This window comes from Cladophialophora yegresii (assembly GCF_000585515.1).
Source record: "Cladophialophora yegresii CBS 114405 chromosome Unknown aczIN-supercont1.7, whole genome shotgun sequence".
Taxonomy (NCBI): domain Eukaryota; kingdom Fungi; phylum Ascomycota; class Eurotiomycetes; order Chaetothyriales; family Herpotrichiellaceae; genus Cladophialophora; species Cladophialophora yegresii.
In genome coordinates, this window is record NW_006913051.1 from 1,018,641 (window position 1) to 1,041,286 (window position 22,646).

Below are 22,646 nucleotides of genomic sequence, written 5' to 3' on the forward strand. Positions count from 1 at the left end.
ATACGCGTCATTTTCCACAGTGCTATGTAATGAGTTCGAGTGCCGCCTTGTCATGGACGTCCCATGTTCCACGTTTCACGTCCCATGTTTGATGTTCCAGTCCAAAGTACTTACTGTTTAGAGTCCACCGTTCCCCCTTCTTGAAGCTCGTCGGTGGCGATATCCTGAAGTACTGTGTGAGTACTGTACCCAATACGACGCCCCCATCTCCAATTACCTTGGGTACTGAGCCATCAATCATCAAGATACCACAAGGCAGGCGGCAAGGACCAGCCAAGCTACATATACATATACATGCTAGGCTACTCTTAACGAGGGCAAAAGGCAAAGACTCAGACGTCGAATACTGTATCAGTGAAAGTGAAAGTGGAAGTGGAAGTGTCTTGTCGGAGGGACTCGTGGGACTGTACTAATTACGAGAGCACTCCAGGGCATCCCGTAGGAGTCGTGATATACAGTACTAGGTAGGTAGGTAGGTAGGTACAAGTACTGTACCCCGTACTCCGTACAGTCTGACTACAGTACCTAGGTAAGGGACTAGCGATGGTGGGCATGAAACCGTCGCCTACCTTGGGTAGGTACCTAATTCATTTCCAGTATTTATCCACGACAATTACTGTAAGTCGGGGGCATCTGGACGGTAATTGAGGTATAATTACAGTACTCCGTATACAGTAGTTAGTTGTTTCCAGAATGCCGACAGTCACAGCTTACAGTACGTGAGCAGGATAACCGCCTGAGTTCACTTGATTTGTTATGACTCGTACTACAGTTGTACTCTGGCTGTGATGGTTGTATGAAGCCGGCCACTTTGCCAGCTGCTCTATCTATGTAACCACCACGTCTGTCCTGTTGATCCCTATTTATTGCTCAGTGGAACTCCATCGAACACAGCACGGTCCCGCGATGCGTGCATAACCAACCTACAGAAGGATCTCGGAACTGTACACGCGTAATCATTAGATGCGTCAGCGAAGGAGAGACTCAACCGAGGACGACGTGGTCGGAGGGACCCCTATCTCACCCATCGCCGTCTCCGGCAAACTGCCTTAGCTTGAGGGTTCGGATCCCGGCACCGCCTCTCCCGCCGCCGACGGTCCCGGTCTTGCCGTGGTGGACCAGCCTGCTGAACGGCCCTACTCGCTTGCGACCACCACCACTGCTCTTTCTTCGCCCACTGTCCCTGAGCCGGTCCAATCCTTTTTTACTCCATTGCGGTTCTTCGTTCGCGTACGCGTGAGTGCCCTTCCTATCGCCGGTGAAAAATGTAAGCACGGCATCGACACCGGATGCTCTGCGTTGTCGTTCCTCTGCCTTTGATGGCGGATCGGCTGCCACGCCCTTGCCTTTCCCGATGCCGGTGCCGGTACCGAATCTGGACGACGCTTTCTGATCGATATAAGGGTCATCGTAGATCGTCCCGCGTCGGTTGAAACCAAAGATGTTCAGATCCGCCCCGCTGCTGGACTGCGTAATTGCAGACTGCGGTGCACTGCCCTGGCCACCCAGCATGTTCTTCTTGAGGAGTCGAAGTAAGCTCTCACACAGCCGGTCTAGAATCCACTCCGACTCTGACTGCTGGCTGAGCATAGGGCTGTTCTCGTCGAGCCAATCCCACTCGACCACACCGTCTACTTCCTCGTCATACTCGAGCTGCTCGAGGCCGACTTTGGTGAAGCGGATGAGGCGGGTGAACTCGCACCACTCCTCGTAGCTGTATCGTTTGCCGGGAGAATGATGGAGATCGTCGGCCGTTTTGCGAATAGCCCATGCCAGTCGAGAAGTCAACTCCGCCTCGGTCAGGTCCTCAGATGCCAACTGTTCGATGCTCGATATGGGTGGAGCTTCGTCACCGGACGGTCCAAGAGGGAGGCCGGCCTTGCGACGCTTTTTCTCAGTGCGTTTCTTCATCCAGTTGTAAAGCCAGGAATGTTTCATGACGAGATCGTGCCATAGTCCTGCCTTGGGAAGGACAGTCAAGTCGCCTAATCTGAAGGTCCCTCGCTTGAAACTAGATATAACGGTGTCTCCCATGTCCGAGACAAGAATCGTCATGGTCGGGACGGCAATCAATGACCACACCACGAAGAATGGCTTGCCAGCATTACTTTTGGGACTCAGATCACCATAGCCGATGGTCAGCAAGCTGACGTAGCAGAAGTATAGAGCCTGGAAGTAAGTCAGACGTTGGGTCGTCCGCTCAGCCTGCCAGAACACCACAGCGCCTATACACCATAAGATGCCGAATGCAGTGACCGACATACACAGGGCGTACCACTTCTTGAACTTCTTCGCGTTTTGCTGGATGTCACGCATGGCGTTGAACCGGTCCTTTTCCTCCTTCATGAGAATGGCTTTCTTTTGTGACCTTGAAATCGTTCTTTTCATCAACGGTGTAATCGATCGCAACGTGGTATGTATCGGGCCTCGACGGAATGCCGAGCGCAAGAACTGATTAGGCTGCGGAACCTCCTCATTCCGTTCCGCCTTCTTTAATTGTTCAGCATCGGTGTTTCCAAAGTCGATATTGCGGTCCTGAGTCGGAGCTGCGTTGGGAGGATCATGTGAGTGACGTGCCACTTCGTCCAGGTCGTGCTGGATCCGAGGGTCCGGAAGCGGAGACGAGATGGATGGACGCCGACCATGTCTTTCCTCAATCTCCACTTCCTTCTCCAGCTCGTCTCTCCGTTTCTCTTCGGTATCGTCAACTGTAATGACCCGCGAGAGGGTGTTGACCCGTCTTTGCTCGACGTGTTTGCGTAGGACATTGACCGTGCTGAGCTCTCCGGCGAATTTGTGGATGGAGCTGACCATCAAACCTAGAATAATGGTTCCACCCACCGAGTATGGAAAGACGAGGCCGCGCCCGACATCGTCTGTGGGATAGTAGTCTCCAAAGCCAATAGTCAAGATGGTCACGTCGCAGAAGTAAAGAGCATCGGGATATGTCCAGCCTTCAATCCGGGTGAAGATGCCAGCACCTCCGCCCAGCCATATGAAGAACATCATGGTCTGCAGGATCAGGTTGCGTTGCTCATCGGTCAAGGTGAAGTGCTGAGGATAATGGCCGAGGAAATAACCACACATGTTGACCATCAGGATTATAGAATTGAACATGTATAGGCACGCGGCGATGACAGCATTCCAATAGCCCTGAGAATATACCTCACCTATACCAGGTGGTACATGAAGGTTCATCGATGCGGTTATTCCGATCAAAATGCCCGACGCCATGTAGAAGAGCACGATGGTCGCGGGCAGAGCGACGATATAGCGGACGCGCTTGGTGAAGTTGAAGAGGAGGAAGAGGTTCCCTACAAAGCCACAAACCAGCGAGGCAATGTTCAGATTGACGCACCAGGTCGGGTCCTCATAGCCAACGGAAGTGGATTGATAGGTGCCAGGGAACTCCGCCGGGCTTTGAGTGAGTCTGTTCCTCCAGGCCACCACCAGAGCAGCAATAGAAATCAGATTGGCCATGGGTGCGAACGTGGCGGCGATGAGGGGAATGGCGGTGGAGGCAAACCACCAGCTTGTGGGAAGATCATCGTCGGCGGATCGCAGCTTCAGCCGTCCTTTGTGATGGTGATGCGCATGTTCGTGTTCCAGCTTGTTGCGACTGGGCTTGCCCTCGACATCCGGTAACGTCCCGACGTCGTCGTCGTCCCATTCTTTCTGTTTGTCCGCCTCCTCAACGATACTGCCGCCAGCACCCGAGTTGGAACTCGAGGGAGCCGGGTCTAGCTCTTTCTGTTCAGCATGATCATAGCCCATTGTCCTTTCGGGCTGTTGAATGTCATAAGGGCTTGATATGCATCGTGGCAGATGGGCGCGGTGGCGCTACCGCGAATAGCCGGAGTTGAGTGCTCGATGCTCAAACCGGAAAACGGGAGGATGAGGGAGTGGTGAGTAAGCTGCAGTTGGGAGATGGCTGGCTGCGTACAGCGTGAGAGCCGAAGATGAATTGAAGGTCAGAGAGCATGATGAAGCTGGAATCCGCCGATCCGCCTGGGCGTGACATTCTTTCAGCCGGAACAAAGCTGTCGACTACGGTGATGTGTGGGTGGTTGATGCGGACGGCGAGGAATGGAATGGACTGCCTATGTTCTCCAGAGCATTCTCGTCATTCCACGGCTTTGGTTGGTTGGTTTGTGGAGCCTGCGCAAGCCACGCCAAAGCTTTACTGTGTACTCCGTAGTGATTACAGTAACAAGCGAATGCACGCCGGGAAGTCACTAACTACGATAGGCGGTGCTTGGTGCTGACTGTGAGCCGGGTCACCCTTTTACTCGATCAGGATCCTCGCTTCTTCCCTCACCTCGTCTCACATGCCGATTGAATCTCACCAGTGGATTGGCGGATCACCAAGCTTCAAGATAAGGTGAATCTAAGTGCGTGATAAGAGAAGCTTCTGTAGTGAAACCATTCCGTCCTGCCGTGCGCAAAGCCGACATGGTCATACTCAGAGGTCCAGACGCTGCCAGTCGGGCCAACAACCTCAAGGTGCAGCTCATCCACCGTACGAAGTTTATTCACATTATCACCGGTACAGACTACTGTACATACAAGTTCTTCCTTGTGGCAAGTGCCCATACAAAGGGGCTCAAATTGTGAATCAACGCTGTGATGACTCGCTTCAATTTCAAAATTATACCTTTCAAAATTATACCGAGAATGTCATCAATCATAATATAATACACAATAGAAACATAGATAACATAGTAGATGGATTAGTGAAAATCTGCTTGTGTCGCCCGTCCGGAAATCCGACTCTCCTCTTCAGACTGGGCTGAGACCCTTACCGCATGTCCCTGTAGCTGCTAGGTGGGTATCCCGCACTGGAGGGATACGAAGCATACGTGTCCCTGCCTGTGCTCGACGACTCTCGCGCCAATCCTGGTGGCATCGGGGCTTGGAAGCCCGTGCTAATCGGTGCTGATGTATTGTGGCCATTGTAGTGAGTGTTACTCCCTCCAGTAGGCACGCGGTTCAGGTAGTATTCTTCCTCTCCGCCATTGGGGGCTGAAGAGGAGTACATCGGTGGCCCGGCAGTACTGCGCATGGTTGGACTTAGCGGGCCGTCAACAAAGCCTAGGCCGGCATTAGCGACGGATTGCATGCGTGGGCGAACATCCCGATCTCGGTCGCGCATCCGCTCGACAGGATCGTATGCAGCCATTCGCGCAGGGTCGTAGCGGTCATTGGCTAGCCGCTCCCGGCCGGCTTCATAGTCTCTGTACCGTCTTGCATCGTCGTGGTGGTCGGCCTGATATGAAGAAGACATGTATGGTCCATCGGGCTCGGTTCGTCTCATATACGACGGGATGCCGTTCTCTTTACTCATCGATGGCGACCTGTTACGGCCGGGTCGAGGAGGATCACGGTGGTAAGTACTGTTGGCTCGGTGATGGCGAGATTCGGTGGGCATCTCCATTGGTGCTGGTGGTGGTCGTTGGTGGATGGCGACTGGTGGGGCCCCAGACCTGGCAGCTTCTGCTGCTGGTCTGCTGGTAGCATGGACAGAACCCGAGCGTCCCAGCTTAGGCCCTGGAGGTGGAGCTGGCTTGGCTTCTGGCGGAGCGGTCGGTTTGTCGAGGTTACTGTAAGTCTTCCCACCTCCGGGAGCAGCAACATACGGCTTTCGCTCTCTCTCTATTGGCTGTGGTGTAGGGACATCTTCCGTGTTCTCCACATCTCCAGCGTTGAAACTTTCAGATTGCGTCCCGCTATATGGCTGGCGTTCGCGCTCAAGGCTAGCTTGTGAGGAGGACAGACTCATCTGAGGAGCATCGGTCACCGACTCTTGCCTTTCTGGAACAGATCGCAGAGTCGTCTTGGGGGAGGCGTCATCTCCTGCCACACTTGCAGCACCCGATTGAGGCTGTGAGTCTGCAACACTGCTATGCCGGGAACTCAAGTTGATATTGCAGTGAGTCGACATGACCCGCTGCAACTTGGATGCTATGTCGGTGTCACCATGGGCGGGAAAAAGTCGCCTCGAGAGCTCCTTGGGAAATCTTTCCTTTTTCTCATCGGGATTGCTGATGGGCATATCCAACGCTGTCTTCGCGAGACGTTCGTACTCCTGGTCGGGATGTGCTCTCAATAACAGCGTTACCCAAGTCTCGAAACCCTGAGGTGTGAGACCGGGAAGATCCGGTCGCTCACTCAGCTTCTCTTGTACAAGATGATGTTGGCACTCCAGTTCTCTGAACATTCGAGACACCGAAGACGTGCGGTCGTCGAAGATGACTTTCCAAGGATAGATCTCGTTCGGTAGCTTTGTGTCTTCGTAGTACTTCTGCATTTTGGCAGGAGTAATAACTAGGCTGTACTTTGGCTCATAATCTTCGATAAGGTGAACAGCAATGCCGCGAAGGAATTGGCCCAACCGAGGCGTGGCTCGGCCTTGTTCTGTGAACAGCTGGCCCCACACTCGTTCCAGTATGGTGGCATCTCCTGTTGTAGACATTCTTTTGGGGCCCTTGGGTCGGCTCTGGTTCATTTCGGATTCAGACGCATGGCCTGGCTGGCTCAGAGGCGATACCGGCCTCCTGTCATTGTTAGGTGACGAGACCCGATATGATGGCTGGCTTGATGGCGGCGGAAATTGAGGCGAGGGCTGACTAGCACCGACGTCTTCGGAATTCCGATGAGGGCTGGGAGGAGTGTATACTGTAGCCCGATCCAAGGGTGGAGAACCTGCAGCAGATGAAGAGGTGTCCATATGAGAGCCTGACATCGAAGGCTGCTGCGTTGGTAGGGGCAAACTTGATACTTTTAATTGTTGCAGAACGTTCGCCGTGATCTGTGAAGTGAGTTGTTGTAGCAGGTCCGGGGGTAATGAAGCAGTGGAGGTGGCTTCTGTGGTGTTGAAGGCTGAAGTGACTGCTTCATTTATCGGCTGGTGGGCTTGATGATATCTTGATGGCTCGACACTGTGGGTGCTCTGCTGCGAGACGGTAGAGCCTTCGGTCGACCTCGGAGGATACCGACCATTTTCAGACCCGACACTGCTCCAAGTTTGATGAAGTTGCCGTGGGTCTCCGTCATCACTGCCATGAAAACTGGAAACGCTGGGCTGAGGCGGGCGGCGCTCGTTCGAGGCCATTGTGTGAAGAAAGCACGGTCCTGTTGCAGGACGAAACTTGTCCTCAACGCATTCAGATGACCTTTCCAGGCAAGTTCGTGAAACGCTTGGTTTCCAAATAGACTTTGATCACAAGTAAGATATCCTTGATGCGGGTTCGCACGACCGCCCACGGTGCAGCAAGGGATTCGCGTCGCGACCAGCCTTATCCAACTTGTTATTCCTGGCGGGGTTTTTTCGGACAGCCAACCCAGATCCTGGATATCGAATGCGCCGGGCGTCCTGGCGTGATACGTAGCAGAGTGTCAATGATGAGATGATTCAATCTTGTACAGCGGTCAGGCGCGATACAGGGTAGGAAGTGGAACTGCCGACAACACGCAGCTTTTGGGTCGGCGAACGAGTCGGTGTTAGGAGGCTGTGGGGTTGGATTTCTGTGCCGTTCCTTCGTCGGCGACGGCGCGAAAAGCTGCCCTTATTGTTTGCGGCTGGGATGGCTTAAGGGTTCGGAGACCTGTCGAGCCTGTCAAAACTGGAAGGGGGTGCAATATCGCAAATATGAGATATCGATGAACCCGCGCACCATGAAACAATCGAGAGGAAGCGAGGGACGAACGCCTCACAAGCGAGCAGTTCTGGGCAAGTATCAGCGGCATACGAGGTATCTGCGGTAGACACGAGCAACAAGCTGGTCAAATTGTGGCTGCGGAAAGGAAGGTAAGTTGCATCATGGGCTGCTTCGCTGGGGCTCCCTCAGCCCACTAATGGTGCTAAACCGTCTCACCGGTGAAAGGATTGGTGGAATGCTCGATCTACACAGGCCATGACAGGCGCAGGGAGACATGCCTGGGCTCCTGGGGGCCCCGGTACCAGGACCCTTCTGCCGGGGCTCTGGGCTGATGGTAGGCTGGAGAATTTCCCAAATCTTGCTCCTACCCACCTCGCACTTCCACTGTGTACCGTGTACGCCATCATACTTTCACTGTCACCACTGTCGCCTGCAAGCTTGTTCTCTTCCCGCTCCCTATCTTCCGAGGTTCGGCTCGCCAAGGTGCATGCTTTTGCGGCAATCTGGTTTTGACCCGCTGAAAATAGAAGCTGACCCTTGGAGACCGAGCCACAGTGAGATCTTGCGGTCGAATCAGCCGAGCAGACGGTTCCAAATTCCAAACTCACACAAGAGTCACGTCAAAACTTGCAAGATAGAGGTACCTAGCGAGGGAGGAACAAAGATGGCAACGTCATTGAAGCACCCTGGCGAATGCTCGCCTTGCCTGTCCAATGGTCCTACCACACCACCGCTTGTCAACCACCATCAACCTGGAAAGTCAACAACTACCGGTCCGCTTATTCGGGTCAGGTTGAAGACTCCGTGTTACACAGGGCAGCATCCTCTTGTTGCGCCCGACTACTGTGAGCCCGAGCGGTAGAAGCCGCTCGAAATCAGTACGTTGCGCCCTGTCACAGGCAGCATGTGCGTAGTCATGCGGCAACTTCGTTTAACACTTGCCGATACGATGTCTGCAGGCTTCACCGGTCCGCATACCGTCGGAGAAACTATTGTTGTATCAACTGCTTCGCCCTGCTGCATCGGTGCCGGCGCCAGCCGGTAGATGTAGTTTGCTGAATTCATAGTTAACCGTGCAAGTAATGTGAAATTCATAGCTAGATTGCACAAGGTACGGAGTGATTACTCGGTAGTCGAGTGTGAAGTGCTACATACACTATGTCTATTTCTTCACCTTTCATTATTTTCCGTGAAAAGAGTTCAATTGTCCTAATGAGCTGTAAGACCAGCGCACTTCAGCAAGCTTCATAATCGTGTTACAAGTAAGGTGTCCTGATCAGCGGGATACCAGTGCTACTTTCTACAGTACCTCGTCCGCGACAGTCACGATGCCCTCGATAAAATGCAATACGGGCGGCGACACCCCACTTTGGCCATCAACATTCCAGCCTTGAGGAACGCCACAATCGTGTCATCTCTTCAAACACCAGGACGGGAAATTCCCACACTTCCCCGCATTTGTCAATGAGGCTCCCTCGTACGCGCACCCGACTGGTGGGAGACCTCACCATGCTTACCGAGGAGTACGAGTTACGTTCTCGGCCGCGAGGGAAACGTGTAGGTGTATTGTTACCCTCAAGACAGGACAACCCCTGGCGAGTTACCGTAGCTGTCCGTTAGGGGACTTGGCACTGATGGCTTGGAGGATAACATTACCTGTATCTTCGAAGGGCTTTGCATACTATCAAATCTCAGATATGCTGCAAAGGGACGGTCCACCAGGAGGGCGGCTTAATGCAGTCTTAGATCCCCGGTAATGCCAACGGTCATTCAAATCTCCGCTTTCTTGTCTTCATTGGTCGCCTACACCTGGCACTAAAGCGTCGGTGACCAGACGAGGTACCGAAAGGGTGCCGAACACACGTACAAGCCATGGCCGAAGACCTCATCCTTTCCTCGGTGAAGTAGAAGAGTCCGATGTCGTTCACAGAATGGTCTATGTAGAGATAGGGTGCTGGCGGACCGTGGTTTGCGGGGGGCCGCCCGGAGGGTTGAGAGAGAGGGGAGGCGGAAGGGTGGCATTGAATAGGTGCACATTATGAAGAAATCTCTGGCAATCGACCTGAGAAGTTCAAAGGGGAAGACAAGGGACTCATCCCGGGTAGTGGGATGGACGACCCCGCCCAAGATCTTTGGCCTGAAGTCCCGCCTATCGATCTTAACAACCTGATACCCTTGCGCCAGATACACTTGGGCACGGTGAATTGGACGCAGGCTGAGCTGTTGCTCCTGGATGCAGACCAGGAAAAGACAAGTCTGTGGCTTCTTTAATGTCGGCAGACGCAGCACTAAGGACCCTGACGAGAAACCCTATGAATCGAAGGCGACAGCATGTGCAAAGTGAGTGCTTTCAAACCGATCTAATCCATGTAATTGAAAGAAATGGAAAGCTCTGCACCCGCCCTGCCGTCCTGTAGCGACTTCTACGATACTGAGCAGAGCTTGATGTGTAAAGTAGGCTGCGCCGGCAAATTTGCCCCTTGCATACTTGCGGCCTCTAACCTGATAACTGTGCAAACAAATAATCATGAGGTTTTGGGTTCTTTGTGTGTTGGTGGATCGCAAGATATGCAAGATTTCCACTCAGCAGCTCGTAGCCACAGTCGGAACCGGTCTTCATCAGAAGAGGTAGTGATTCCCTTCACTGCGTTCCCAGAAGCTGGCGAGGTGCAAGTGACAACCGAGCCTGGTATGTGATCTCACCCAGTAATGATGTAGAGGTGATGTCCGTTCAGCCTAGCACATCACAGTTCCCAGTCATCGTCGTCGTCAGAGCTGTCTTGCTTGCTGGCCATTTGCGCTTCTTGTCTTTGTCTTTCCTCGCGCTCGAGCTGGTTTTGCACACGTGCTTGAATTGGTGGATTGTAGGCGCCTTGCTTCGCAAAGCTGTTCTTGGAGCCACGTCCGGAGTAGCTGGAGGTGCTGCGCGGAGCAGAGACCTCGGTGTTGGTGGGAGATTGCGAATGGGTGTCCATACCACCCCAGGCAGACTCACGGTCGTCGCCCAGATAGATGCCGTCACCACTACTAGATTGTGCTCGAGACTGAACACCAGAGCCAACCGCAGATCCCGAGACGGTGCTCAGTGTTGAGCTTGGAGCTGTCTGTCGACGGTGTTCTTCTCGAATGCGTTCTTCTTCGAGGGCATCGTCAAGATCGGGAAGACGGTCCTCGATCTCTTGCTGGCAGTTCATGCATTTCTGGTCCTTATCAGCACGAGAACGGTCAATATCTCTCTGGCTCATTGCTCGCTTACGGCATCGTCCGGTTTCTTGCGTTGCTGCTTGGAGAAGAAGCTCAAGTCTTTGGTCAGGCGACAACCAGTACAGTGGAGCTCGGCCACCGGCTTCGGAGTGCAGCTTGCGCAACGTGGAAGTTCCGCCACCGGACCACCTCGACGTTCCTTCGCAAGCGATTCTTTGTATTTATCGAGTTGGGCCCGGGAGAAGCGGCCTTGAAAGCATCTGACGTGGCAAATAGTGCATTGGATCCTGCAAATGGGGTTAGCGATCACAGAGCCCGGTAAATGGTACTGGCAAGTCGCCTACAAAGGTCCCGTGTCGACATTGGCGAATCTGGATCCCAAGTTAGCGGGATGCGTCGGGACAGCAGCCATGTTGACCGTTGAGTCGAGGTGAGTTTGAGGTGAATTAGAAGAAAGCAGAGGACGCTTGGGTCAATGAATGTAGAGGTTAAATGCTGAAGAAGTGGGAAAGAAGAGAATCAAGAAAAGGCTAGACAGCCTTACGACTCCTGCTTTCGTTCCCAGTATGGTCGCTGCTTCTGAGAATTGGTCTTAGACTTCCATGACTTCTGCGACATGGTTCCAGCAGAGGAAGAGGTCGAGTAAGAAAGGGAGGCAAATGGAGCGCCAAGACCTCTATCAAAGTGTCAGTGAAGAGCGAGCACCCAGGAATGAAGTACCAAGGGAACTGTGAATCGGTTCTGCTTCATCGAGTCATGAGAGGTACCTAAGGAAGCAGGCTCAACCAGCTCCGACCCAGTCGAGACCGTGGGGTACAAGTCACTTACATGAGCAGTGCTTTGCAAAAGTAACCTCTTCGGCCCGCGGGGTAAGACCTTGAGGATGCAATGAGAACGCCTGTTCTCAAGGCTCGGTCAAGTACTCCATACCTGAACTTGCAAGGGAGTGACAAGCCCGCGTTTGCTGCAAGGCTCAGCTTGTAGTTTGTCAAACAGATTCGCCTTGCTGGTACACACCTAAGGACGCCGTTCAGACCGCCTTTGTGATCAGAACCAGTCTTTCTGTCTGGGAAGAACTACCCACAGCACCTGTTTGCTACGCAAGCTTTTGATATCAACTTGCCTTCAGCGAAAGCATTCGGTGCTCGCAGCCGATTGCACATAAATCCGCAGTTGGAGCTGGGTTCAGATTGATTTTCCGATGTGATTATGCTTCTTGGCATGCTGCAAGCTTCCAGTTGGCCAAATATTTATGCATTCTTCGTCTTCGATACCAACGACAGCTACATCGGCAGACGTATTGCTTTATGTCAACGGCAAGCTAGTCGGGTTGTATTTGAGGAGCGAGAGCAAAGTCGACAGGCAACAAGGAAGAACGTTGTATCACTTTGAACCCGTGTGGAGGGCTGCAGCTTGCAGGTTGATATACGGAGTACAGTACTCCGTAGGTTTGGGTTCGATTGGTGCAGACAATGAAGGCCGAGTTACGGAGTAGACACACGATATTGAATGAGTTCCACGGCTTCTGTTACGATTTCAACAACAGATATCTACCAAGTACTCCGTACTCCGTAGGTGGTTTGCCATTCTGGCCGGCCGCAGACTTCCGCCTATTGATCATAGAATTGTCTTTCGCGGCAGCATCCTATTTCGGAGTACATCCCTTAGTCAATCAAAGCGGTGAGATTATTCTCAAGGGTCCAAAAACTACTTATCCGATGTGCGGGTGCGTTGCTGGACTCCATTGTACCCAGCAATTTTACCTGAGGTTATCAAGAGCATCAGCCTTCGGTTCATGTCTCATGACGGTTTCACTCCTCGTGCTTTCGGGGCTTCGAGAACATCGATGTGATCCGCCGGATTAGCGTGGATGAGGGTCTTGGACAAGGGTTTTGCCATGACTCCATGGCTTTGTGCAAGCAAATATCGGTGCGCGATGTTGACACAGGCAGAGTCGGTCAACACACTTTTGGTGGTTGTCAACCCCAGTCCGGTTCTATCGAAAAGTCGGCGAGTGGTCGAAGCCAATCGAAGAAGGCTCTGAGATTGGATCAGCGCTTCTGGCCGGCACCAGAAACGCCCCGGTCCTTATGCACGGTTGGGGCGAGTCGCGACAAGCCACAAATCCAGTAGAGGTCCGCCTAAACCTGTTTTTGGCACTGTCACCAGGAACCGTGTGCTGCTAGCTCAAGGGGCGAATGGCCGGTTTTGTGCCTGCTGTTCGGCCACCAGAAACGTGGCAGTTTCCTGACGGTTTGCTTTCTCAACATTTTGTCCTCTCAGTTGGGTGCTCTGGGAACGCTTCATACTTAACAATGTAGCTTGGCTCGACCAAATGGGTAGCGGTCGCGCCAGGCAGCAGGCGAGACCACCTGAGACCCCGCAACAGCGTACCAGGTACTGTGGTACATTGTAAGGGAGAAGAGAGTGACTTGTGAGCGGGTGTGATGCCGCCTTGTACCTAAGTATTTTAAATGCTACAGACTACATTTGCGATATCTTCTTTGTGTGGCTGCACACGATGTCCGCTCTGCCTTTGGTTACTACTACCTCGTAGTACTTTGGATATCGAGGGCCTCTAGCGGACAAATTCATACTCGGACTCCGTACGAGTACCTCGAGGTGCTCGAGACCATGGTGACGGTGAGTGATGACAGGATGACGAATGATGCCCGCCTCGGCGAATGAGGAGCCTTAGACTCCCTCGTCAACCCGCGTCCGCCCTTCTTTCAGGACAAGCAGCACCAGCTTCCGGGCTCCTTGTATATGTTGAATTTTGCGGCGCTGGTTCATCACAATAAACCATAATTAGACAGTACTCCGTATTGTGGTGCTGCCTGTCTCCGAGCTTGGAAGACGGGGCTCAACCATGCCACCACAGCGGCCTGCCGTCTAGATTGAGCGACTGGCGGTGCGCCCAGCGTTCACGTGCCCTCAGCGACTGTGAATCCACCTTGGTTTAACGTTCCTTCTGACCATCGTCGTGATATTCAGGGGATATGACGATGAGCAATAATATTTGGTTAACCAGAATATTCTCACGAGCAGACTACTGTGTAGCTTGTCCGAAAGCAAATAGCACACAGCACGATCACTGTTTGGTCGAAGAGTTCCGGATTCCGCGCCCCGTCAGGGTGGGTTCAGTGGTCTCTCAGTGCTGGATCGCTGAGTGCTTGGGGCCAGCGGGGCTTACCGCGGCCGTTCAGTGGTCGGAGTTTGACAACCTGAGCAGCTACCAGCCTAGCCCACGGTTGTCAGGCACGGTCCCCTGCTTCAGCCCTCCAACCACACGAGCCCAAACTTTGGCAGCCCGACCTGTGTTTCCGGGAGACTAAGCCAGTGTTCAGGGAGCCCTAAAATCAAGGCTTGACTGTTTTAAGCCGCTGCCCTGGTTGATGCGCCGCGGGGCCCAGATGCCGGATGGAAGTCGCGCCTCATTAACCTAAAGCCTCGCATCAAGTGCTGACACCAAACCAGTACGATCTCGTCTCGCTTGTCCACCACGGTCCTGTCACCTGTCTCTCCCTTTTCAAAACGCCCCCGAACAACACAACACACTCTCCTTTTGGTCTGCCCGATGTGCAGGAGGAATGAATTTATCTCGGCTCACTCAGGGCAATTTTCCAATCCTGTGCGCTCTGGGACATTCGTGTTAGACACAGACTCCGACTTCTCTCACAACTCCAGCCCCCCTGGCCTTTCCGGCAGAGTCAAGGCGCGCCTCCCACCTCCCAGCAAATTGTCCGAGCGCAGCATCAACGCAGCCGAATTATGCCTGTCACGTCAAACACGTCCCTGCGATACTAGTCTGTGACGAAAGCCACTCCATTGCATTCAAGAAAGGGGAAGACTTGTCTATCCACTTTCCCAACGCCCCTTGCGGGTCGACTCCGCCAATCGACCCTCCCGTAACTAGCTCCCCTAGCTGCCTCGAGCGACTTTGAACTGGGTCCTGCTGAGGAGCCTGGTCCTGATGCGAGCAAGAGCTTCTTGAAGCTCAACCTGGATCGCCCATCCCATCTCTCTACTCATACCAACGTCTGCGTGTGTGAATCTATCTCGACAAGTACTGAGTATTTGCACGACAGGATCGAAGAAGACGGCCAGCCTGTTCCGACTATCTTCCTGAGACAACATACTAATTCCACCAAAACAACGGGAAAAATGACGTGTTAAGTTAACTCAGGAACATCCGTTCATGGGCGCAGGGAAGCCACAATAAATAGATTCACACTGTGTATCCGACAACCACTGCGAGGAGGGAGAAGGTGCCCCCGAACCATCCTGGAAACCTGTCTGACAAGATGGCCGTGACGGAGTATAGCCAGAGGCCTGCCTCGTATGCCTTGGTTGCACTGGAGGACCGGTTTGAAGTGATCAAGGACATTGGCGATGGCAGTTTCGGAAGTGTTGCGTTGGCCAGAGTACGAGCCAACGGTGCGAGTGTTGCACGGCGGAACACGATGGTATGTCCACTGGCACTATGCACTGCGGAAATTGCTGACACTGATGATTCCAGGTTGCAATCAAAACGATGAAAAAGACCTTCGAATCCTTTGGACCATGTCTAGAGCTTCGCGAAGTCATATTCTTACGGACCCTCCCCAATCATGCGCATTTGGTCCCCGCGTTGGATATCTTCTTGGATCCATTCAGCAAGAAACTGCATATCTGCATGGAATACATGGACGGCAACCTTTATCAATTGATGAAAGCGCGGGAACACAAATGTATGGACGCAAGAAGTGTCAAAAGCATCCTCTACCAGATCTTGTCCGGCCTCGAACATATTCACAACCACCACTTCTTCCACCGCGACATCAAGCCAGAAAACATCCTTGTCTCTACTTCAGCACCTCAGGATTCCCAGTCAACTTTCAGCAGATATTCCTCACTAGTCACTCCGCCTTCTACACCGCCAACTTATTCTATCAAGATCGCCGATTTTGGTTTGGCTCGAGAGACCCACTCAAAATTACCGTATACCACCTACGTCTCTACTCGATGGTACCGAGCGCCGGAAGTACTGTTGAGGGCCGGGGAGTACTCTGCTCCTGTGGACATCTGGGCCATTGGAGCGATGGCAGTCGAGATTGCCACTCTCAAGCCTTTGTTTCCGGGGAGCAACGAAGTGGACCAAGTATGGCGGATATGTGAAGTTATGGGCAGCCCCGGGAGCTGGTACACGAAAAACGGAAACCGAGTTGGAGGTGGTGAATGGAGAGAAGGAACCAAGCTGGCTCAAAAGCTGTGTTTCTCGTTCCCCAAGGTAAGTTGATTTATTCAAACGCTTGTCGCCATGCTAACTGGTTGTAGATGGCTCCTCACGCCATGGAAACTATTCTGCAGCCTCCACAGTGGCCCTTGGCCTTCAGCAACTTCGTCACGTGGTGTTTGATGTGGGATCCCAAGAATCGTCCAACATCAAAGCAAGCAATGGAACACGAGTTCTTCGCCGACGCTGTCGATCCACTTAGGCCCAAGTCATCATCACGGCTTCTCGGCCGGAAACACTCGGATTTGAGTTTCAGATCAAGGGACGCAGCCGACACCCCAACCATCACTTCGAAACCCTCCTGGTTCCGAAGATCCCTCATTGCTCGTGAAAGTGCGCCTGCTGTGCCTCAATCCACCCCAGAGCCGAAGGTGGTGCAGCAAGAACCAGACGGACTTGCCAGCAGACTTCGCCCTCAAGCAAGTAAACGTGCGACATGGACCAATAGCACAAATTCCAACGGCGCTGCACCAATGCCAATTCTGCCTTCAATTCGCCCTATCTCACCACTACCCAACGCCGTCACCGCACAGGCAAGCTCTACATATGTGTCTTCCAGCGGGTCGAAGCACGAATCTAAACCGGCTGAAGAGAAGTCGAAGAAGATTGGTCGACAGTTATCCATCAATTCACACGGTAATCATTATGCCGATCTCCACCGCCAGGAGGCCGAGCGGGCACTCAATGCCAACAGCGGCCTCGTGTCACCACCCAGCGGTCAGAAGGAGAGCTTCTTTTCACACCTGCGCAAGCGAGCGAGGCGCTTCTCTGGAAGGCATGGGCTGGCGTCACCCAGCGGTGACGATGTCGAGGCCAATGCGGCAAATGTGCCGTGGTCTAACAGATCATCGCTCATGGTAGACAGCGCCATTCCCGAAGTCAACCACGATTTTTCCGATCTCGACAAGATCCTACAAAATGTGAGATACAGTCTTGATCGTGCGGAACCTGAGATGGAACACAGGAAGTCGTCGACAGACGTGAGCTCCAACCAAGGATCTCTGAAGAGGACGCATTCAGTCCCGAGATCACAAGGCGGCCGGTCCAGCGAGAATCTGGCACAAGTCCCGCCTCCCACGAACAACCGCATCTCGCGTCGTCCTATTCCAATCAACCAGTACGAGACGCCTGAAGAAGCGGACGAGTTGCTTGATGAAGCTTTGCGTTCAGCTCATCGGGCAGTACGGCGACTTGACCAAAAGGGCTGTACAAAAGAGCAGGCACAGCGACATGCATTGGCACAAAAAGACTACAATCGGCAGTCCCTACCACAGATCCCGAGCAACCCGGCTTTGCACGCGGCCTATCTCACGCCTTCGCCTTCGGCGAAGAGGGATGGTGTGCACTTCAACTCCAGCAGCACTTCCAGCGTTCAGCCGCTGAACATCACCAAGAAGCGCAGTGAACATGACCATGTCCCTTCACACTGGCCTACGCCGCCATACGAGGAGAACGACTGGGCATCTGCAGCTGCCAACAGCATCTTGGCAACAAGCCAGATGTACCGATAAACGACGATTGCTATCCACGGCCAACTGACCACACTCGTTGAGACCCCAAAAGTACCTGTTCTGATCATCTTAGCACGATATACCTGCCTGATATCCTGTACGAAAAGAGGAGGAGTGTCTCCTATGACAGCAAATTTATGAGCGATATATGTTTGGGGGCGTTATCAACACACTGTGGGACCAAGCTGCACCAAAATGCAGCCCGGTTCCTCGGACGAGGCTGCGAGAGGCGCGGTCTTCGGTTCTTCCAATCCGAAACTGGCTCGCTGCCTGGAGAATGCATCTTTCTTGAGTCAGTGGAGTTCCGGGACAGTTGGCTAACTCGTATTGGACGACGACCTATTTGCTTTGTGCGATGCTGCATTTTTGGGATTGCCATGGTGCTGGCATTGTCAGCTAAGACAGCGACAGAATTTTCATATGTTAACCGCCCGTGGAAGGAAGAGGCTGTACAGCTAGATACCATATATATGGACAGGACGTGGTTCATGGATTATTGTGGTGTTGGAATTATTGGTATCTGTTGGTCGGTGTCAGAAGACCATGACTGGATTCGGTTTCCAAGTTGACAGAGATAGCTTAGCAGCAATCAATGCGATTTTGGATCCCACTGATGTCTACCCCCATGCGCTCTGGATCTTTCGATGTGTGCGAGGTATCAGCAGCCTGGCCACTGCACAATTGGTAAAAGCGAGATGGCATGGCACAATTCATCGGGCAGATGCATAGGTACCCTGGATGAAGCTGGCAGGATGGTGTGACGACAGCTCTAAAGCTGACGGCCACAGTATGTCGGAATAGCCATGTTCCCGGTCTACCCTGATGTACTGTGTAGGTTGAGGCAACGCCCAATGACAACCACGTGAGAACGATCTCTGTCATTGCACCCTGTATTCCGTACTCTGATCGTGAGGGATGTCCGGATACTGTGGCAATTCGAGCATGAGCGGAGCAATGGCCATCATGTCAGGTATCTAGCTATTTGGATGTAGGCTGGCCAAAGGACCGATGGTGTGAGTCTTCTCGTCAGGCTGTAACATGGACACAGTGGTCCGAGGCTCTACGAGCGTGGGCACAGTAGGAGGTATCTGCCTACTTTGATTGTGTGTACGGAGTATGGAGGATGTATTTACTTTGGTAGCACTTGGTGTGTCTTTCCACTCGGAGGAATGAGCCCGGCCATTCCCGTCTTGGCGGTACCTCAACTGGCTCAGTCTCATTCGCATCTCGCGACCTTGAGGAGCAGAACGAGCACCCACCACCTAAACCTACCCCGGCAGCTCGCCACGATGAGCGCTCTACCAGGAGCACACCCGTCCAGGGCGTTCCTGAGCCGAACAATGTCTCCCTTATCGTCGATGTGTCGACAATGTCTCCGCAACACCATCCGCAGCCAGTACCAGTATCAATATCAACATCAACATCATGCCCGTCCTCGAATGACTACCACCCGCCGCGCCGCCTCCACAAACGCAAACAGCAGCAGCAAATCCATCGTGTTGGAACAACCAGACAAATTCCGCCCGCCGTCACACCCCGCGCGATTGAACCGCCCGCGAAGGCCACCGGCTGCGTATAACCAGGGGACGACCTCGGAAGAGAAGGCGAGACAGCAGCACAGGGCCTACCCGCACATGTTCCCCAACCAGGGCACCTTTATGCATTGGTTCTTGACGGACCGGAAGATTCATCTCTGGATTACAATGGTGAGTGAGCACCTTACACAGCGAAGCGAGTGACTCGTGCGTATTGCCGAGCCACAAACTGCAAGAGAAGCCCTCGAGACGGCACTCACTCCCATCCATAAACCGAGCTAGCTAGATGACAACGGTAACGGTCCCTTCATTGCTAACCAAGATGTCCCTCGCGTATAGGGCACACTCACCATCCTCGCCTGCATCACCATGACGCAGTCCTTCGTGCGCACGTCCCCTTACGCACATCTTCTCCCCTCAATTTCCTCCTTCCCGCTGCACCCGATCGAATACATCCGCGAAACGCTATCCGTTTTGCGCCTACACATCGAGTACGAGACGCAACGCACAAATGAGTCGCGCCAGCAAAAGATCCTAGACGCGCAGAAACGCAGACTATACCGTCGCGCACACGGCCTCGAGGACCTCAACGCGGACGAGGACCAAGGAATCGATGTCCGTGGCCTGGTGCCCTGGGATGATGGCCTCACGAATAAAGAGCGAAGTCAGGGCGGGAGGGAGATCGTCCTCACGGGGGCCGACATGATGAAATTGGGCATGCAGCCTGGGGAGCACCAGATCGAGTTCATGAAGAGGTTGGAGGCGCAGGGCGACGGCAGCAGGTTGAGGATGGTCAAGGAGAAGGGCGTCGATGCCGTGCTCAGGGAGGAGCAGGAGGCCACGAGGCGGGAGAGAGCTGCCAACGGGACCGCCACCAGGCTGGCTGCCGAAGGCGAGTCTGGGCAGGAACAGCAGCACGAATCCCAGCCTCAGGCCGGGCAACCAGAGAAGAGGCGGAGGAAGTTGTGGTTGGGCATCTGGTGATCTATACCGTAGCAAGTTTGGTACATACCTATACCCTACTGGGCGAGTCGCGAGTCGAGCTGGCTGCTGCTGCCGCTGCCACGCTGCCTGGAATGGAATCGCTATACTTGTACTGTCACCACTGTATCCCTATGCTCACTCTGTGTGCGCTGAACTTGATAACGCAGCCGCACATGGGTACAGTCTAATTCGAGTGCCAATGCCAGCACGAGTAACGAGGATCTGACAGAGGAATACCACTACTGCGCGCCCTGTGAGTGTACTGTGTATCAGTCGATCCAATTCGGCCTCTCTTTCCCCGTTCACAGAGGGCGAGGTTGCAATCGCAAGGGGGCAATGTACCAAGGGGCTCATCCTTGTGATTGCATGTACGTGCACTACATACTCTCTATGCAGAGCGCATTATATGTTTATATATGTGAAATATATGAGGCTGTATCCCGTGCACCTACTGTATCTACCAGTCCTGTCCGCTGCACACGTGCGGATGAGGTTTTACACGAAGTGTGCTCTCAGCCTTTTTGAAGTTCAGATTTGAATCTCCTTCCTGTGACGACGAGGAGATGGTTCGGTCAGAGTGAGGAGGGTTTCGTCTCTATTTCTCCTCTCTCTCGCTCTGCTCGGTATCAACCGATTGGCGGGCAAACGACGGAGGGATCAGGTGTCAAGCGTGCGGGCCCACCAGGATTGCGACTGCGAACGTCATGGCACAGCCGTGATCGTGCTGTGGCTGTTTGGTGAACTGTCGTTCTATCAATCGCACTGCTGTTCGCCGAGGATGTCGTGGGAGTATTGCTCGGACCTAGATTGCCTGGACGAGGTCTCGTGAGCCAGTACAACACTGCTGCCGTCCGAAAGCGGGCGCCATATTGTCGGATGATATTCGTGGCATGTGGAACTCGAATTCCTCGAACTCCTTCGGGCAGGACGGTGTGCCGGAGACGGGCTCAGGCCGCTGTTCGGTGAGGCTTGCGAGGGCCAGTCCCTTGCAAGGCCGAGTGTCTCCCCGTCCAGCTTGGAGGCATATTTTGGCGGCAACGCCGCTGTTGACCACAATATGTCTCACGTCCAGACCAAGGACTCCCCGTGAATCATGTGTCTCACGTCCAACCAAGCCTAGGACTCCTCATGAATCATATGTCCCATGCGCCCAATCTTGGTCTCGAGGTACTTTTCGATTTCGGCACCTCTAACCCCTCTGATCCCACCCGTGCGCCAGGCGATAGGTATCATGGGCACCCTTTCTCTGACCCGGACTTCTTTACCGGGTCCTTCAACTGCCCGCACTTTGTCGGGATTGTTAGTCAAAAGCCTGATCCCCCGCTCGCTCTCGAGCTTTTCTGCATCGCTATCCGTTCCCAATCCAAGATCTTGCAGTATAGCAGTCGCAAGGCCATAGGTTCTTGCGTCGGCGGGATGTCTGAGCAGCAGATTTGCTTCGACTGTGTCGTTTCCCAAATCTTGGAGGTTGTATGCTTTTAATTTAGATGCCAGGCCGATACCACGGCCTTCTTGGCGAAGATAGACGATGACGCCGCCGGTGGAATTTGGGAGGGACATGAGTCGAGCTGCTTCGTCCAGCTGTTCGCCGCAATCGCAGCGGGCAGACCAGGCCGTTTCGCCCGTGTAACATTCGGAGTGGATGCGGACGAGGGGAGCCTTGCCGGCCGAGGACGCTGTTATATGTGTATTCTCGAGGAGAGTGCTCAGACTCGCGGGAACGTGATTATTTGCCGGTTGTTCGGCATTTTGCTCGTCCTTGGCTGGCGCAGGCTGACCGGCAGGGCTTAGAGCCTCAGAAGGGACCTCAAGGACCCCGTCTTCAGGGACGGTGGTCACATTCTTCAGCGCCGAGCCGCTTCGTAACCGCTTGGTATGTGGACGTTTATTCTGCTCGGAGGGGTCGACTCTCGAACTCGTACGTCCGGGTCGCAGTCGTCCCACGTATGCACCGCGAATCATGCGATCCATCTCTGTCTCCCCTGGCTTCTCGGCATCGAGACTGCGACTCCGAATGCCGCTGCCAAACACAATCGCTAAATGTTCCTTGTTGTCGGAGTCGTTTTGGTATAAATGTAGAAACATCTCCGCGCCGGAGGTCGTGGGTATCCTTGCACGTACTAGACACTCCACGTGTGGTAGCTTCTCGACCAGGCGAGGTTGCTTGACGGACGGATCGTCGAGCGAGGTGTCAACGGGAATGGACCTGGGCTCAACATGGAGATGGCGAGAGGGTGTGCCAGCCCCTGGGGTTGCTGGAGGAGTAAAGGCCGGGGAGACGAGATTGTTCGGTAGACCGGGAGTGGGAGGCGCGCCGTCGTCGAGGTCAGACCAGTTGGTCAAGTATGCTGTCGAGGGTCGGGCGACGGGGGATATGAGGGGAGAGGCGTGGGAGGGGAGGTCGGCGGCGGCGGCGCGAGCCATGTTGGCCCAGCGTTGTATAGGGGGAGCGTACCAGTTCTATATCCCAAGCGGTGTC

General features: G+C 53.8%; 6 protein-coding genes across 6 annotated transcripts; 2 read left to right on the forward strand and 4 right to left on the reverse strand.

Moving 5' to 3' along the window:
- Positions 1-1,020: 1,020 nt before the first annotated feature.
- On the reverse strand, positions 1,021-3,774 carry A1O7_09501 (uncharacterized protein; the record flags this gene model as incomplete). The annotated part of the gene is made up of 1 exon (XM_007763489.1): positions 1,021-3,774. One exon carries the CDS (start codon positions 3,772-3,774, stop codon positions 1,021-1,023), a length of 2,754 nt encoding a protein of 917 aa, XP_007761679.1.
- Positions 3,775-4,798: 1,024 nt separating this feature from the next.
- Positions 4,799-7,111, reverse strand: A1O7_09502 (uncharacterized protein; the record flags this gene model as incomplete). Its single annotated transcript, XM_007763490.1, has 1 exon — positions 4,799-7,111. One exon carries the CDS (start codon positions 7,109-7,111, stop codon positions 4,799-4,801), a length of 2,313 nt encoding a protein of 770 aa, XP_007761680.1.
- Positions 7,112-10,402: 3,291 nt separating this feature from the next.
- A1O7_09503 (uncharacterized protein) lies at positions 10,403-10,903 on the reverse strand (the record flags this gene model as incomplete). Its single annotated transcript, XM_007763491.1, has 1 exon — positions 10,403-10,903. One exon carries the CDS (start codon positions 10,901-10,903, stop codon positions 10,403-10,405), a length of 501 nt encoding a protein of 166 aa, XP_007761681.1.
- A 4,263-nt stretch (positions 10,904-15,166) lies between these two features.
- Positions 15,167-17,648, forward strand: A1O7_09504 (CMGC/RCK/MAK protein kinase; the record flags this gene model as incomplete). Its single annotated transcript, XM_007763492.1, has 3 exons — positions 15,167-15,328; positions 15,382-16,131; positions 16,179-17,648. The coding sequence occupies 3 exons, from the start codon at positions 15,167-15,169 to the stop codon at positions 17,646-17,648; spliced, it is 2,382 nt and encodes a 793-aa protein (XP_007761682.1).
- Positions 17,649-19,087: 1,439 nt separating this feature from the next.
- Positions 19,088-20,167, forward strand: A1O7_09505 (uncharacterized protein; the record flags this gene model as incomplete). The annotated part of the gene is made up of 2 exons (XM_007763493.1): positions 19,088-19,354; positions 19,523-20,167. The coding sequence occupies 2 exons, from the start codon at positions 19,088-19,090 to the stop codon at positions 20,165-20,167; spliced, it is 912 nt and encodes a 303-aa protein (XP_007761683.1).
- Positions 20,168-21,283: 1,116 nt separating this feature from the next.
- On the reverse strand, positions 21,284-22,591 carry A1O7_09506 (GTP cyclohydrolase II; the record flags this gene model as incomplete). Its single annotated transcript, XM_007763494.1, has 1 exon — positions 21,284-22,591. One exon carries the CDS (start codon positions 22,589-22,591, stop codon positions 21,284-21,286), a length of 1,308 nt encoding a protein of 435 aa, XP_007761684.1.
- Positions 22,592-22,646: the final 55 nt, after the last annotated feature.